The sequence below is a fragment of the Carcharodon carcharias genome, chromosome 23, assembly GCF_017639515.1.
Source record: "Carcharodon carcharias isolate sCarCar2 chromosome 23, sCarCar2.pri, whole genome shotgun sequence".
NCBI classification, from domain to species: Eukaryota; Metazoa; Chordata; class Chondrichthyes; order Lamniformes; family Lamnidae; genus Carcharodon; species Carcharodon carcharias.
The window spans coordinates 18794644-18810429 of record NC_054489.1 but is presented as its reverse complement, the minus strand read 5'-3'; the positions used below and the strand labels follow the sequence as shown (position 1 = coordinate 18810429).

General features: G+C 40.3%; 1 protein-coding gene across 2 annotated transcripts in view; it reads left to right on the top strand.

Moving 5' to 3' along the window:
* LOC121269012 (ceramide synthase 5-like) overlaps nt 1-13937 on the top strand; it is a 52440-nt gene extending 38503 nt beyond the window's left edge. For both annotated transcript variants that reach the window (XM_041173367.1, XM_041173368.1), the window contains 4 exons: nt 2310-2438; nt 6600-6706; nt 8841-8997; nt 13135-13937. In XM_041173367.1, the coding sequence (XP_041029301.1) occupies nt 2310-2438; nt 6600-6706; nt 8841-8997; nt 13135-13221 (480 nt within the window). In that variant the 3' untranslated portion in view covers nt 13222-13937. The remainder of the gene's footprint in view (nt 1-2309; nt 2439-6599; nt 6707-8840; nt 8998-13134) is intronic.
* Nucleotides 13938-15786: the final 1849 nt, after the last annotated feature.

The following is a 15786-nucleotide window of genomic DNA, read 5'->3' as shown; positions in this document are numbered from 1 at the left end:
ATAAATCATAATTGAACAAAAATGCAAAGCACTAATGTAGTGGAAATTAGTGATTTATTAGTAAGTTAAGATATAACCAACCTATTATTTATTTATGATTTTGCAAAATTTATTTTAATCTTTTCAAATTTAGTCTCACTTGAAGGACAAATTCATTGACATGGTGGCTGTGTCTGTAAGTGGGATCTATTCCTAGTAATTCCTCAAATTCTATTCCTCAAATTTTAATTATGATAGTGGGCATAAACATTAGAAGTAAAAGAGATCCTTTTTTTAAAAAAAAACTCTGCTTCTACCATTGGTTGATCTTTGATCAGGGAATTATTTTGGGTAATCCTTATTGTTTTCCTGGATCATGATTCTGTATAGTTGTTGGGGTTTAAACAATCACTGCTTTCTATCATGCTGTGACCAGAAATGAAAATTGTTTATGAATGGTAAACGGCACGTTCAAGCTCATCATAAAGCACAAAATGCACACTGTGGAACCTTTTGGAATTAGTTAAAAGAATTAAAATGTTAAATAAATGTGACTAATATATGATAAAGCATACTTCCCATCGAAAGATCAAATTACAAGCTCAACTATTGATTTTTGTGGTACTTGCCCTCTTGCGTACACACCTCATTGCACATAGCACAGTCCAAGGTTCCTCTCTGCAGGCAGCACACCACAGGTTTACAAGCTCCTCCCTTGTCAGCATAAAGACTAGAAATGACACATGGATAGTCCCCACAATATATTCACATTCTGCAGCAATTTCGTGCTTGGAGAACTAAACTACCGATTTGAATTTTACTACAAATTATTGAATAATCACAGCAATCTGACCATGTCTCTACCCAAAAGGAATGGACCTGCATTTATCTGCAACTTCAGTGCCATCCTCAAAATAAATTTGCTTTCTATTGTTCTATTTATGAAAATGAGTTCAACTATAATCCATTGCTGTGCTGATCTGTACAGGCCAGGTGTGGCCCCATTTAATCTCTGATTTGGAATTAGCAGGTCTCAGCTGGGGCACCACAATGCGTCTGGATTAGGAAGGACAAAAGGCAGGCAGGATTCTTGCTGCTGATTGTTATCTAATGGTTCTTGTGGGGAAACTGCATGTGTACAGACATCAGGGGAAGGCGGGTTATATTATATTTCCAATATGTTAATGATCCTGGGGCCAGAAATTCAGTCAGGATCTCCATGGCAAGAAGTCCTCATCCACTCAAACATGTCCTGATTGAATAATCCAGGCTTCACTGATGGGGGTTGCACTTGCCTATTCAGGGCTGAGTTAGATTTTTGGTCGACGAGAGTCGAGGGTTATGGGGGACAGGCAGGAAAGTGGAGCTAAGGCCACAATCAGATCAGCCATGATCTTATTGAATGATGGAACAGGCTCGAGGGGCCAAATGGCCTACTTCTGCTCCTATTTCTTACGTTCTTATGTTTGCATAAATTACTGGATGATTGCCTGTCAAACTTTATCCCAGCATGTCACTGCCTGCAGGAGATGAGGGAGGGGGTGGGTAGTAGTGGGGAGGAGAGAAAATTGGGATACGGAAAGTAGGCAGCAAAAAACAAATTGAAGAACCAAATTCTATTCCCAGAATATCAAATAAAAACTTCTGCGTTTACGGCTATCTTAAGCAAATACTATACTTTTAACCCTTGGAACTTGTTCTTCCTTCATAATGCCACCCACCAGCACTCCCCCACCCACCCCCCAGCCCCCTCCCTCTCCCATCTCCACCAAGCAAAATGTGGAATGCTATCATTTAGTTCTGGTTTGTGGCTCTATTCTGGTGCACTGTAACTTGAGGAATAGGAAAAATTGGGAGGTGTAGCACAAATAATTCGCTATCACAGAGGCATCAATAGCAATCTGAGGAAAGTTTCCTTCTTGCAAAAGCATTTTCAGTAAAATTCTAAGGAAATTCCAAAAAGTAGTACCTCAGACAATGCAACGCCCCCTCAGTACTATACATGACTGACAATCTAGATAATGTGCTCAAGTTCCTGGTACAGGCACCTGACCCAAGAGCAAGAGTATTGGACACAAGCTTGGGTGCCTTAGCTGAGACTGCAATCTACAGCCTATTATATTACAAGTTGGAAATGAGCCAGATGACTACCACATGAGTGGACTGAAATGAATCAAGATTCAAATAAGCAGTTCTGTTGAAGAGTCATACAGACTCAAAACATTAACTGTGTTCCTCTCCGCAGATGCTGCCAGACCTGCTGAGTTTTTCCAGGTATTTTTATTTTTGTTTCAAATAATCAAGGTTGCCTTTCACTTCTTTGTTTTTAGGATTTTGTTGTCATGTGTATCCATCATCACGTCACCATTCTACTGCTTACAATCGCTTATGTTGCTAACATGACACGGGCAGGGACCATTATTCTCCTCTTGCATGATGCAGCTGACATTGTTTTAGAGGTAGGTGTAAGAAATCATCATTGAAGATGGGACATTTCATAATCAGTGAATGTGTTTCTGCTAAGCCACAGTTTTCCATTGTTTTCCTACAGATACTCTCACAAAGGTATCCATTACCCACACAATTATGAGTATAAGTTACAATCTTAATGGGGTGATGAAAACAGTTCTTCAAAACTGTTGTTAAAAATGGCAGGTTCAAATGTATCTGGCCGAGTAGTTAAGTTACTGTAACTAGGTCCCAGGTGTCTGCTTTCATTCAGCTAAACTAATGGTATTGCATTCTTTTCATTAAAAAAAATTAGAAATGACAACATAGAAGAAATCAATCTGATTCCCCCACCAGTGCCAATATTTGCTCTTTACTGCAAATAATCTACTCTAATCTGTCTCCCCATATTCTTTCTACTCTTTCTTTTCAAATACATGGGCCAATGCACTTTTTAAATGAAGGAACGTTTCTGACCCAAGGCCTGTTGTAAAGCAGACTATGTTCTAACAACTCTTGTGTGGTAAAAATACTTTTATCTTGTCCTTCCATTCTTCCTCTAAGGCCTATTCTACTTGCACTGCCACATAAGTTCATGAGCTCCAAAACTCCAGAGTCCATGTTCTGCCACAGAAGTGCAGCGATGTTGAGTTTGCAGCAGTCTACAATAGAAGATGAGGACCCCATCCCAAATGGTGGAATAATCATTAAAATAGCTGAGGCATGTGACCTTAACAGGCACAAGTGCCAGCAAGTGACACCGTGTCACTCTGGCAGAGTGGGAGACACTTAATAGCCCTGAATAGAGACTGCCTTTTTATATAATCCCCGAAGAAAAACATGGGCTTTAATTTTAAGATAATCTATCCTCTCAGGATAATTTTCATGATCAATTATGCAAACACCACAAAATCCATATACACAACATCCAGCACATTTGATTTCCTCAGATATTTCAATTAAATTAGTTAAAAGGGACATTTCCTTTAAAAATCTGACTAGCCCAGGTTTGCTATACACTTCTAAGTGTTCACCAATTTGATCCTACCTTATGTACTATAGGGAATAGATCTTGATTTTATGCAATAGTGTGAAATGGGTTTGTGTCACTCCCATTGTACATCTCCTCCACTGAAGTTCTCAAAAGTTGAGAGAGATGTAGCCAGGCACATTTCTAACAATAATATAAAAGCAAAATACTGCAGATGCTGGAAATCTGAAACAAAAACAAAAATTGCTGGAAAAACTCAGCATTTCTCAACATTTTAACTCAACATTTCTAACAATGTTGCACCAAGTCGAGATCAACTCATAGAAGATTACCTGTGCATGACTATGGTAAGACTAACCGCATTACAATTTTCTGCCAGATCACCGTTACTTTCTTTGAATGTGGGTGTAACATTTGCCATTATTCAGTCCTTTGAAAGAATTCCATTTTCCAAAAGTTTTTTGAAAAATATCTTGCCAATGCTTCTGCTATCCACCATCTATCTTAGCCTCCGTAATTTCCTTTTATTTCCCCTTTATACATTTTATATTTCTTTTTGTGTTACCATCCTTGCAGTTATCATATGTCTCTCTCTTTTTAAACTTCACTTTTGCTCTTACACCTTTATCTATTGAACCCTGATCTTCAATGGATGTTCTTTTACACTTCAGAATATATTTAAGTTGTCCCTGTCCAACCCATTTCTAACTATCTGTCATTGCTGGTCCATTGTTTGATCTGCTATTCTTCAAACCAGTCTGACTCTTCAATCCATCAAAATTAGCTAACTTTTTGTCCAACCCTTTTGACTTCTCTTTTTCATTATATCTCCTCACTGAGAGCCTGGTTTGGTTTCTGCCATCATTTCACAAGTATTTGCTTACCTTCAGGTTACTTACATGTCTTGCTTCATTATGCAGAATTGGATTTAACTTTCATCTATCATCAATGGACAAACAACATTCTATTTAAGGATGTATCCTAGGAACTCTGCCTCATTTTTACTTAAAACCTCTGCCTTATCCCAGTCCACCTTAGAATAGTTATAAATTTATTGCAATTTTGTTACTACTTCTTTGAAGTACTTACCAATCTTACCTTGAATTTCTTTCTCATGGTTTGATGACTTAAGCTGTTTATCTGGTGACCTTATTGTTGAAGATCAAGTTGAGGAACTAAGGCTTGTATGTAGGACACAGCTTCTGTTAGAAAGAGTAAAGACTAGGTGAAAATAAATTAGGACATAATAATTAGGCACAATGGGCAGCTCCTTTTGTGCTGTATCATTCTATACATTATTCTATGATTAGGTGACTTGGTGCTAAAAACCTGAAGATTGTAGGAATAAGAAAAGACTTGGAGAGATAAATCATTTTGTCTTCCTGAAGAAGAGTGAATTAACAGTTGCTATTGGAAGAGGAGATGGTGCATTTAACCTTGATTTAACACAGGGTGGAGGAGGAGCAGTTAGAACAACATAGTCGCCACTTAGGAGCAACAAGAAAAGAAACCTCAGGAGAGGCTAATCATGGTATTATTGTAACCTAGATAAAGATAAGAAATACTGAGGGAGAGTGGCTTGTTATCGGGATGGGTGGCAGGGTTAGGAGACTAAAAATCACAGAAGGATCACACATTCATCAATTATGAAAAGTTGTTTCTTGAATGTTGCCCAGGACTACTATAAGATTCTCATCAGAATGAGAGCAGTATTCAAACTTCAGGTGGATTTGAGGATTCTAGAGAAATGTTGAGAAGAAAGAGTTTATGAAGAAAGATTAAACGAAGCTTCTTGGTATGTTATACAATTGTGAAGATGTGGAAATTCTACTTGAGGATAGAGGAGATAGATGAATGTCAATAAATGAAAGACAAAATTAGAAATTAATGAATGTAGGGTGTGATCAGCAGTAAAGTGGATAAGTTGGATGATGCGTGGTTATTGATATAATGAAGAAATACAGAGGAGAGTACAAAACTCTGGGGAAGCCCTTGGGTAATTGCGAAAGAGCCAAGAGAATAATCCCATCAATGACAATATAAAGTGCAAGCTAGATATTCATGGACAAAACTTTAGAGGAATTCTGAGAGCATACCTAAGATTCAAACCATTCTACACATAACTACTTTTGCCGAACATATTATAGTTACCTCTCAGTTTATTTAGTCTTGGGAAAGTAGCTTTTTAAACCTTGTGGATAAATTCCAGTTATGCTGCAGCTGATATGATTCCTTAGTGATATGAAGCTACTTCCTCAAGTTGGTCTTGCATTGCTTATTAAAATTTGATGCAGTTTCTCTCTGGTTTACTTTAATTTTTACATTTATGTTGTATCAACCCAGGAAGTCTATTATAGTGAAAGTGGTTCGAAAAGACGTGGTTGCCATTGAGTCACTTATAGATTGGGTGCAAAACCTAACCTGCTGCACCTATAGGTATATTATTTAGATCTTTGAGTGTGAGTGGATCCCTTGCCAATGCTTAAAGTGAGGAAATTCCTTACATCTCTAGCAAACCAGTCAGAGTGTTGAGTCCTGCCATTATCTGTAAACAACACTGAAAATCCTTTATAAAAAAAAGTGCTGGAAATACTGAACAGGTTAGGCAGCATCTGTGGAGAGAAACAAGAGTTAAACGTTCCAGATCAGGATGACCTGTCATCTGAAATGGTCTGATGAAAGATCACCCCGACCTGAAACACTAGCTGGAATTTTCCAGCTTCCCCCCTGGTGGGGCCGGCGAGCCATTGAAATCACATTGGTGGGACCAGAAGATCCCACCGGTGCGATGGGCTGCAAATTTCCGGGCATTAACTCTGTTTCTCTCCACAGACGCTGCCTGATGTGCTGAGTATTTCCAGTATCGTTTTGATTTTATTTCAGATTTCCAGCAACCGCAGTATTTTGCTTTTGTATCACTGACAGCCATTTATCAGTTGACTAAGCTACCCAGTGGGTTTAATTATGTAAAGAATGTCATCTGGCTAGAAGCAATGATGACATCTAGTTACTTTAGGAACATGAATTATCTCAAAGTTCATTAATTACAATAAGAATATGGATAACTTGCCCCTTGAATGGCTACTTCTTGCAACTTGCATGTACCTGCTTGTGTCATGGACAGTTTTCTTGGATTTGCTTATATGTTCAGGACACTAATTACTGTTTCCTTTAAATCTAGCTGGCTAAAATGGCAAACTATGCTAAATGGCAAAAGCTCTGCAACATCTTCTTCTTGATGTTTGCTGTGGTTTTCATCGTGACGCGTCTGGTAATATACCCCATCATGTAAGTATCATCCTCCTAAACTTTTCACAGACGAGCTAAGTTTCAGATTACCAAGGAGAGGTAAGATTTTCTATTGGAATGGTTGTCTTTTTACTTGCTTATGTGTATATATATTTTTTCCTCCTCCTCCTCCTCCTCTCTTGAGGGTGTTAACTCATGCTGAGATATGATTTCATAAACTCTGCTTACTCTGTGGTGTCCTTAGTCAATTGTGCATGCTTCATGTTTGAGCCTGGGCTGTGAATGTTGGGAGATTATTTAACCAAGCAGCATTTTGAACCCAGGCTGCTCAGGTGTGGGCACACATCAACTTTTCAGTAATCAAGGCTGAAAACAATTTGCTTGATTTTCTGTCCCTAACAGAGGCTGAAATAATCTAACTTAGCTGGGACAGGGAATCAAACTTGGGATCTTCTGGTTTGTACATATCACCTTTGCTCAGTTAGTGGAAGCAAGGGGCTGCATTTTCTTTGGTTAAAATGGTTTCAAGAAAAGGAAAAAGGGATGATAAGCCAGTGAATGAATAAATAAAAGACAATTTTTTCATTGACTTTAAATAGATTGAATTTGAGAAATCCAAAAGTGCACTTTTAAATATCCAGATTTTAAAAATGAATGCTCAATTGATTAGACTGAATTTCTTATTATGTGGTGGCATAGTAACTTATAATGAGTTGTCATCTCTACTGTAATAGCAGAAAGGAACTTGAATCGAGCATGTTAAGTTGGCCATCCACTAATACCCCCAGCCTGTAATGTTAGGGCTAATGATTGTTAAATAATTTGGATGAACAAATGCGATACATCCAGAAAGAGCAAAAACAGTCATTTATTTTAACTTGTTTGCAAGAATTGCTTTTGGCTGTGAAATTGGTAAACAGTTGGGGCATGCCCAAACTTTAAAAAAAAATCTAACAATAGCAAAACTTTTTCATTGCTTAGTTAGTTAACTATTTTAAACTGAGGAACAGATTCTCCTTTACTGTTTATAGTGAACTATAAATTTGAGCTTAAAGAACAGGTTAACAAATAAATTACAAACATAGGAAATCTATCCCTGTAGTAACGAGGCCAGCCAAACAGGAAAGGAGCCACACTGGATTAAAAATCTTGGGGCTAGGAGTAGGAGACCACACTGTGTGACTAGTAAGTATTCCCAAATCATGAAGAGGAAAGGGTTCACATTGACTTCCATGGCCTGTGCCCTGACAGATTTCTCGTCCTCACATGGAGCGAGTTAAAAATGTTGCCACAAATTTAAGAGTGGCCCAGTAATTTGAAGATTTTGATTGCAAAACTGAAATTCAGAAGCTCAAAATCTAGTACTGTCTCAACTGCCTCAACTGATTGAGCTTCGCTGGGTCTCAGCTGTACTGTTATTGAGGTGCTCTGTTTCATTGAGCTTCGCTGGGTCTCAGCTGTACTGTTATTGAGGTGCTCTGTTTCATGTGGCATTTGCCATTCCTTGCCAAGTCGCGTGTCTTTGAGCAGCTGTTGTGAAGAGGTCTGTGGCTGCCTATCCTATGGTCTCAGCAGCTGAGGTAGCAAGAGGTTTGTAAACAGGTGGAAAAGGATTGGAAAGCATTTTTTGTCATTACACAAAAAGGACATAAACATTCTTTAGGAGTAGCAAAAGGTTGTTAGGCTCAACAAGCTTTCTAGCCACTTATGCCAAACTCTTAATGGTAATTTCTGTCCTTGCTAATTTTAGTAAGTTAATTTTAAATAATCCAAAGGATATTCTTTCCAAGTGGCACTGGTAAGCAGGCCTTATTTGAGATTTGCAGTCTCATTGGCACTGAGTATTGATTTTAGCCATGCCCACTTTATAATTAGTTTTTACCACTTTATAATTAGCAAGGACCAAAAAATTGAGGTAGATTTTTGTTCTTGCTGTCGAGGTGGTGATCCGGCAGGACAGATTGCCCACCGTTTATAGAATGTGCCTAATTTTATTCCACTGATTTCAATAAATTTTTAAGGACAAGTGATCCACCCTGCTAGGTTATTGCCCAAGTGGTGAAGGTGAAAACCTCTACCCCATTTACACTGTATGATTCAAATTTGTTTTTATGTTTGAATATTACACCACATGGCTCTTTAACTCAGCCTTGTGTTTATCTCTGTTTTACAGGAGCATCAGATCTGTGTTTTTTGAAAGCTGGGAGATCATAGGACCATACAAAATCTGGGGCTTTATAAATCTTCTTCTCATCACACTACTGGTTATGCACATCTACTGGTCCCATCTAATCATCCGTATGGTGCTTAAAGCATTTCATAAAGGAAAGGTAAACTACAGAGCTTATCATTTTCAATGGATTACAATTAGGGAGCCAGTGTGAAAGCAACAATATAAAAATGGTCTAATTGAAATCAAAGCAAAGTACTGCGGGTACTGGGAATCTGAAATAAAAGCTGGAAATGCTCAGCGGAACTGGTGAAAGATCACAGATTTGATACGTTAGCTCTGTTTCTCCCTTCACAGATGCTGCCAGACTTGCTGAGTATTTCCAACATTTTCCATTTTTATTTTGTATAATTTCATTGGACCTCTGAGGTTGTCATTATTCTCTTTTGAAGGGGAGTAAATATTTTTGCTCACAGTGACAAAATGACTGTGGTGGGAAATGACAGACATTTAATTTCATTTTTGTCTCCTATTGTCAAAAGAAAACTCTCTTTACTCTGCCTGAATATTATCTCCTAACATCACTCTCAGAAGACCATACTCAATTGTACCAATGTGAAGTATTCAGTCTCCCACATCAGGGGCAGCATATGGGTGGAGGGGGGGCAAAGTTGCTGTGGAGCCCACTCGCTGGATGCCAGCTCGCCCCACAGCCATAATGCACTGCGAGCGGGACTTCCACCCCTCTCTGGGGAGGAAGTCCCGCCCTTGGAAGAGCTGCCGGGATTGCAAACAGGCCCAGGAAGAAGGCCCGTAGATCCCGGAGCCAGGTAAGACCCAGAGGGTTTGGGCAGTCGAGGGAGGGCTGGGGGTAGCATGTTTTGTAGAGCAGGCAGGTAGAAAGAAAGGGGGATACTATCTTGGGGCGGGGAGGTGGCTTCCCCCCTTATGCACAAAGGGGAATCCCACCACCCCCCCCCCCAAAGATAGATAGTTTCCTCCTTTTCTTCCCATCCTTTTAAAAAGATTTTTTTTAAAAACCCCAACTGCCTATGCCAACCATATTATGACGTGGCATGCGTATCGTCAGAGTCAATTGGCCTGTTAACAAGCCCAATTAACTGTTGATTATTAATTTAAATATGGCAGGTAGGCTGCTGATTTCAGTGCCCGCCCACCCCCCCGTATTTTGGGGTGGGCAGGAAGGTGATAGGGTTGACACCTGCCCTATTTTAGGTGCTACCACTCCTCCCCCTGCCGAGAAGATGCCAGGTATGTGAAATCCAGCCTCTGGTCTCTCAGCGAAATGGCCAGGTAATGTTAGCAACCCAAGTACATTAGGAACTTGGTCGAGACACCCTAATTTGATTCACTCAGTGGTGGAACTCTCACCTTTGAGTCAGACGAATGTGAGTTGAAGTTATACTGCAGGACACAAGACCATTATCTTGACTAATACTTCAGCTCAGGGTTGCATTGTTGATTTCCTAGTATTGTCATAACTCGACTTGGAAGGTCATAAACTCGAGCATACCTGACACAAAATGGGTCTAGCCGTTAATTGTCAGACCTGGTGTCAATGTTAAATGAATACAGTGTTTTGTTTTCCTCCACTATAACTATTTACTACTCCTGGATTATCCAGGAGGGTAAGGACAACTCAAGACTCTATTGACCAATTGCCCATCTGTTCGCTCCAGATACTGCCCAGCTCTAAGCTGTTTTACTTTCCAGTGCCCTTGAATGTGTCAACACTCCCCAACTCCATGTTGATCTATCCTAAAACTCAAATGTTCTGAATCCCTCCACTGTGGTTCCTGTCCTTTTCATAGCACCAAGACTGCCCTGACCAAACTCACAAATGAGATTCTTCATGACAGCATCTGTAGTGTGTGATTTGTCAACCTAGCCATCCCTGCAACATTTAATGGGTCCCAATGTTATCCTCTTTCATTGTCCACCTAAATATTAATGTTATCAAGAGCTCATATTCCTATTGATGCGCTCATTTTCACAGAATCACAGAATCACACAGTGCAGAAGAGGCCCTTCGGCCCATCGAGTCTGCACCGACATATGAGAAACACCTGACCTATCTATCTAATCCCATTTACCAACACTTGGCCCATAGCCTTGAATGTTATGACGTGTCTAGTGCTCATCCAGGTACTTTTTAAAGGATGTGAGGCAACCTGCCTCCACCACCCTCCCGGGCAGTGCATTCCAGACTGTCATCATCCTCTGGTAAAAAAGATTTTCCTCACATCCCCCCTAAACCTCCTGCCCTTGAACTTGTGTCCCCTCGTGACTGACTCTTCAACTAAGGGGAACAGCTGCTCCCTATCCACCCTGTCCATGCCCCTCATAATCTTGAACATCTCGATCAGGTTGCCTCTCAGTCTTCTCTGCTCCAATGAAAACAACCCAAGTCTATCCAATCTCTTTTCATAACTTAAATGTTTCATCCCAGGAAACATCCTGGTGAATCTCCTCTGCACCCTCTCCAGTGCAATCACATCCTTCCTATAATGTGACGACCAGAACTGCACATAGTACTCCAGCTGTGGCCTCACCAAGGTTCTATACAACTCCAACATGACCTCCCTACTTTTGTAATCTCTGCCTCAATTGATAAAGGCAAGTGTCCCATATGCCTTTTTCACCACCCCACTAACATGCTCCTCTGCCTTCAGAGATCTATGGACACAGACGCCAAGGTCCCTTTGTTTCTCAGAACTTCTTAGTGTCATGCAGTTCATTGAATACTTCCTTGTCAAATTACTCCTTCCAAAGTGTATCACATCACACTTTTCAGGGTTAAATTCCATCTGCCAATTATCTGCCCATTTGACCATCCCGTCTATATCTTCCTGTAGTCCAAGACACACAACCTCACTGTTAACCACCCGGCCAATCTTTGTGTCATCCGCAAACTTACTAATCCTACCCCCCAAATAGTCATCTATGTTGTTTATATAAATGACGAATAATAGGGGACCCAGCACAGATCCTTGTGGTACACCACTGGACACTGGCTTCCAGTCACTAAAGCATCGTTCTGTCATCACCCTCTGTCTCCTACAACTAAGCCAATTTTGAATCCACCTTATCAAATGATCCTGCATCCCATGTGCATTTGCCTTATTTATAAGTCTTTCATGTGGGACCTTGTCAAAGGCTTTGCTGAAATCCATATAAACTACATCAACTGCACTACCCTCATCTACACACCTGGTCACCTCCTCAAAAAATTCAATCAAATTTGTTAGGCATGACCTCCCTCTGACAAAGCCATGCTGACTATCCCTGATCAAACTTTGCCTCTCCGAGTGGAGATAGATTCTCTCCTTCAGAATTTTCTCCAATAGTTTCCTACCACTGACGTGAGACCCACTGGTTTGTAGTTCCCTGGCTTATCTCTACAACTTCTTAAATAGCGGAACCACATTAGCTGTTCTCCAGTCCTTTGGCACCTCCCCCGTGGCCAGAGAGGAATTAAAGATTTGGGTCAGAGTCCCTGCGGTCTCCTCCCTTGCCTCCCACGGCAGTCGGGGACACATTTTTTAAAAAAAAATTCTTTCATGGGATGTGGGCATTGCTGGCAAGGCAAACATTTATTGCTCATCCCTACAACCGATTGGTTTGCTAGGCCATTTCAGAATCAACCACATGGCTGAGAGTCTGAACCAGGTAAGGATGGCTGATTTGCTTCCCTAAAGGAGGCTAGTGATGGCCACCATAACTGAAACTAGCTTTCAATTCCAGATTGAATTTAAATTAAATGCCTTGATGGGATTTGAACCCATATGCCCAAGGCACTAACCTGGGCCTCTGGTTTACCAATCCAGTAACATTACCATCTCCCCTGGTTAAAATTGATGAAATTTCAGTTTGAAAGCTTATAGTAGAACACTTTGAAACTTTTTTAAAACTGGCTTCACATTAAATTGAAGCTACACTACAACCACTGCAAAGCCCAGATGTGTGAGAATGTCATCTGGAGATGCGGTTGCACTTTTTAAGCTTAGTATGGTTGGAAGTTTGATCCCTTACTGACTCTAGAGTTGCACAACTACTTTTACATCAATGCATTCAAAACTGTAATGTATTAACCCAAAAGCAACAGTATAATACCATCATGTTATCCTCAGATATGTGGAAAATGGTGCAGAATATCTCTGACATGATCAAAAATGGAATATTGATTTTAGAACACTCCTTCCTGAACTATAGGGGACAAGTTGTGAACACCCTTGGTTGTACAACTAAAATGTGATTTTTTTTTCTTAATGATTAGGTATCTAAAGATGATCGGAGTGATGTGGACAGCAGCTCCGAGGATGAGGATCAATCTGAACAAAATGCCCATGCAAAAACATCATAACAGCCTTTTAAAGTGACTGACCAGGAAATTTCAGTTTCTCAGGATGCAAGTCCAAACTGCAAAAGAAACAGGAAGCTTTTTATTTAAAGAAAAAAACTTGTTCTCTGCTACGTGAAAATGTGCATTTTTGTCATAATTGGCTGAAAATTATTCCTTGTGGACTGTTTACATAAATTTATCAAAAAATATAATAATGATATTTGCTAGTTCAGAGTATTATACTGCACTACTAAGGCCCAAATTATGATAACAAGACAATTGTGAGGATATTTTAGCATGAGTGGAACTCTTTGACTTCATTTCTAAAATAAACTTTATAGGCATGCAATTTTTAAACAACATAACCGAGCTTTGTCATTTGGGTAGAGTAAATTTGTGTTTTGAAATTAAAGTTTTACATCAGAAATAAATCATTTCAAGACGAAACAAATGGTCTTGATGCCCTGTTGCACTGAGTAGGGCAGGGATACAGTCAAGGTTCCTAGTCCTGATCACAATCCCCAACTCCAGCCTGAAAGTGTATTTGTGTAGATGTTGGATGAGAAGGATATGAATTTGCTCTCCTGTCAGAATTTGAACTGGCATCCGACACTCAGCTGTTTAAATTCACTAATGGAAGAGTGGTCGCTTACAAAACAAAAGTGTAATCAATGTCTATGTTCCAACATGACTCACATCCTTCAGACAAAGAATTAAATATTTTTCTACACTTACAAGAAATGTTTTAACATCGTTATCTTGTTTTAACATCATTATCTTCTGGGAAGTCCATTTTTTTTTAAAAAAAGTAAGAAGTGCGATTTTTCCTAGGTTTACTCAGGTGCACTGGGTGCAGCAAGTATTGGCAAAGTGAGCAGGTTCTTTTACAAGTGGGCACACTGACATGCCCGATTTCTAAAATTCTGTGCACCCAGATGATCATATGCCAGAACAAAGATGCAGAAGAATCTTCCCCAAGGTCCTATGTCTGTGTCCGCTTGTAAATTTCATGCTCTGCAAGAAGTTGAAGTGCTCAAAACAGGGGAAGTTGTCCAGCGCTTTTCACTCTTTAAAAACTGTAACTCATATCAAACTTGTATACTAGAAGAAACAAGTTCTGAGCATCTAAAGAATCTTTAGATTTGTATTTGGGCTGTGAAGATACATCAAAATTCTTTGCTTCTGTGTAAAACTTGAGGCAGAAGTTTTAGGTTGGGGGCAGACGCCTGCCCAACCCAATCGGGCGTGAAATTGCATACGATGATGCTGGGCGAGCATCCCAATGTCATCACGCGCTCGCGCAATATTTCAGTCGGTGGGCGCGTGCAAAAGTCGGAAGCGCGCCCGCCAACAATTAAGAGGCCAATTAAGGTAATTAAAGGTGCAATTGCCCCCGATTTTTCGTGGTCCATCCAACCTTACAGTTGGCGGTCGGGCAAATCAGCCAGGTGATCTTTGCACTATTCATGAAACCTCACCCAAGGGCGGGATGAGGTTTCCGTTATTAAATAAAAATCCATGGATGGCATTTTTATCATGTATATGTTCAGGTGACTGATTGTGATGCTTGCACATTTTTTCCCTTTTTAAAACTTTATTTAATTATTTTCAAGTCTTCAGCTCCACAAGGCAGCTCTCTGCCTTCAGGGAGCTTTCATTCAGCGCTCGCCCATGCCCACCCTCCTCCCGCCCCCACCCCGGCAGCGGTGAGCGTTTCAGGGCGAGCTTCACGCTGGCTGGCTGTTAATTGGCCAGCCAGCACGAAACCGCGGTCAGGAGCCAATCGCGGTCGGCAGTCCGTTTCCCGGACGATCCCGGGCCTGCCAACCCTAAAACCCTGCCCTTGAAGTTGTTGGAATAAAAACAAAAATGCTGCAAACGCAGGCCAGGCAGGATCTGTTTAAGTCGATGACCAAAATTTAAGCTGCTGCTACAGGCCCTTCACAAATGGCGACTGCACGTCTGTGACATGAAGTTGCCTCCTCATGTGAAGAATGGCTGCTTCCTGGAGGTCTGACGGCGCTTGGGGCTACCCTGGGTTGTAGCTTTCAGGAGGGAGGATGGCATGTTAGAAAAATAGATACACCAATAATTCACCAAAAGCAATATTTCAAGTGAGTTACTAGAACCAACACAGCTGGATGTATTTTGTACATTTTATACCACAGTATTTTGCCCACATCACAGGTGTGGTCTGAAATCTTAAATGAGTTTCAATTTTTTTCTGTTTCTTAAATGGGGATAATTTGGCCACAGAAAGTACTTTAATGTGTACGACTTAATCTTAGAGCAGTATCACTCCAGAGTAATATGGCTGCAATCTTGAAAACCATAGGAACTAGAGTAGGCTTTTCAGCCCCTTGATCCTTTCCACCATCAATTAAATCGTGACTGATCTGAACCTCAATCCATTCACCTCAACCCATTTACCTGTCTTTATCTGTTTATACCCACAGCTAAAAAATCTCCATTAATTTCAGTCTTGAAAATTTCAATTGTTTTGGATCTTCTGCACCAAGTAGTTTCTCTGCATTTACCCTATCAAATCCCTTTAACATTTTAACCACCTTGATTAGATCATTCCTG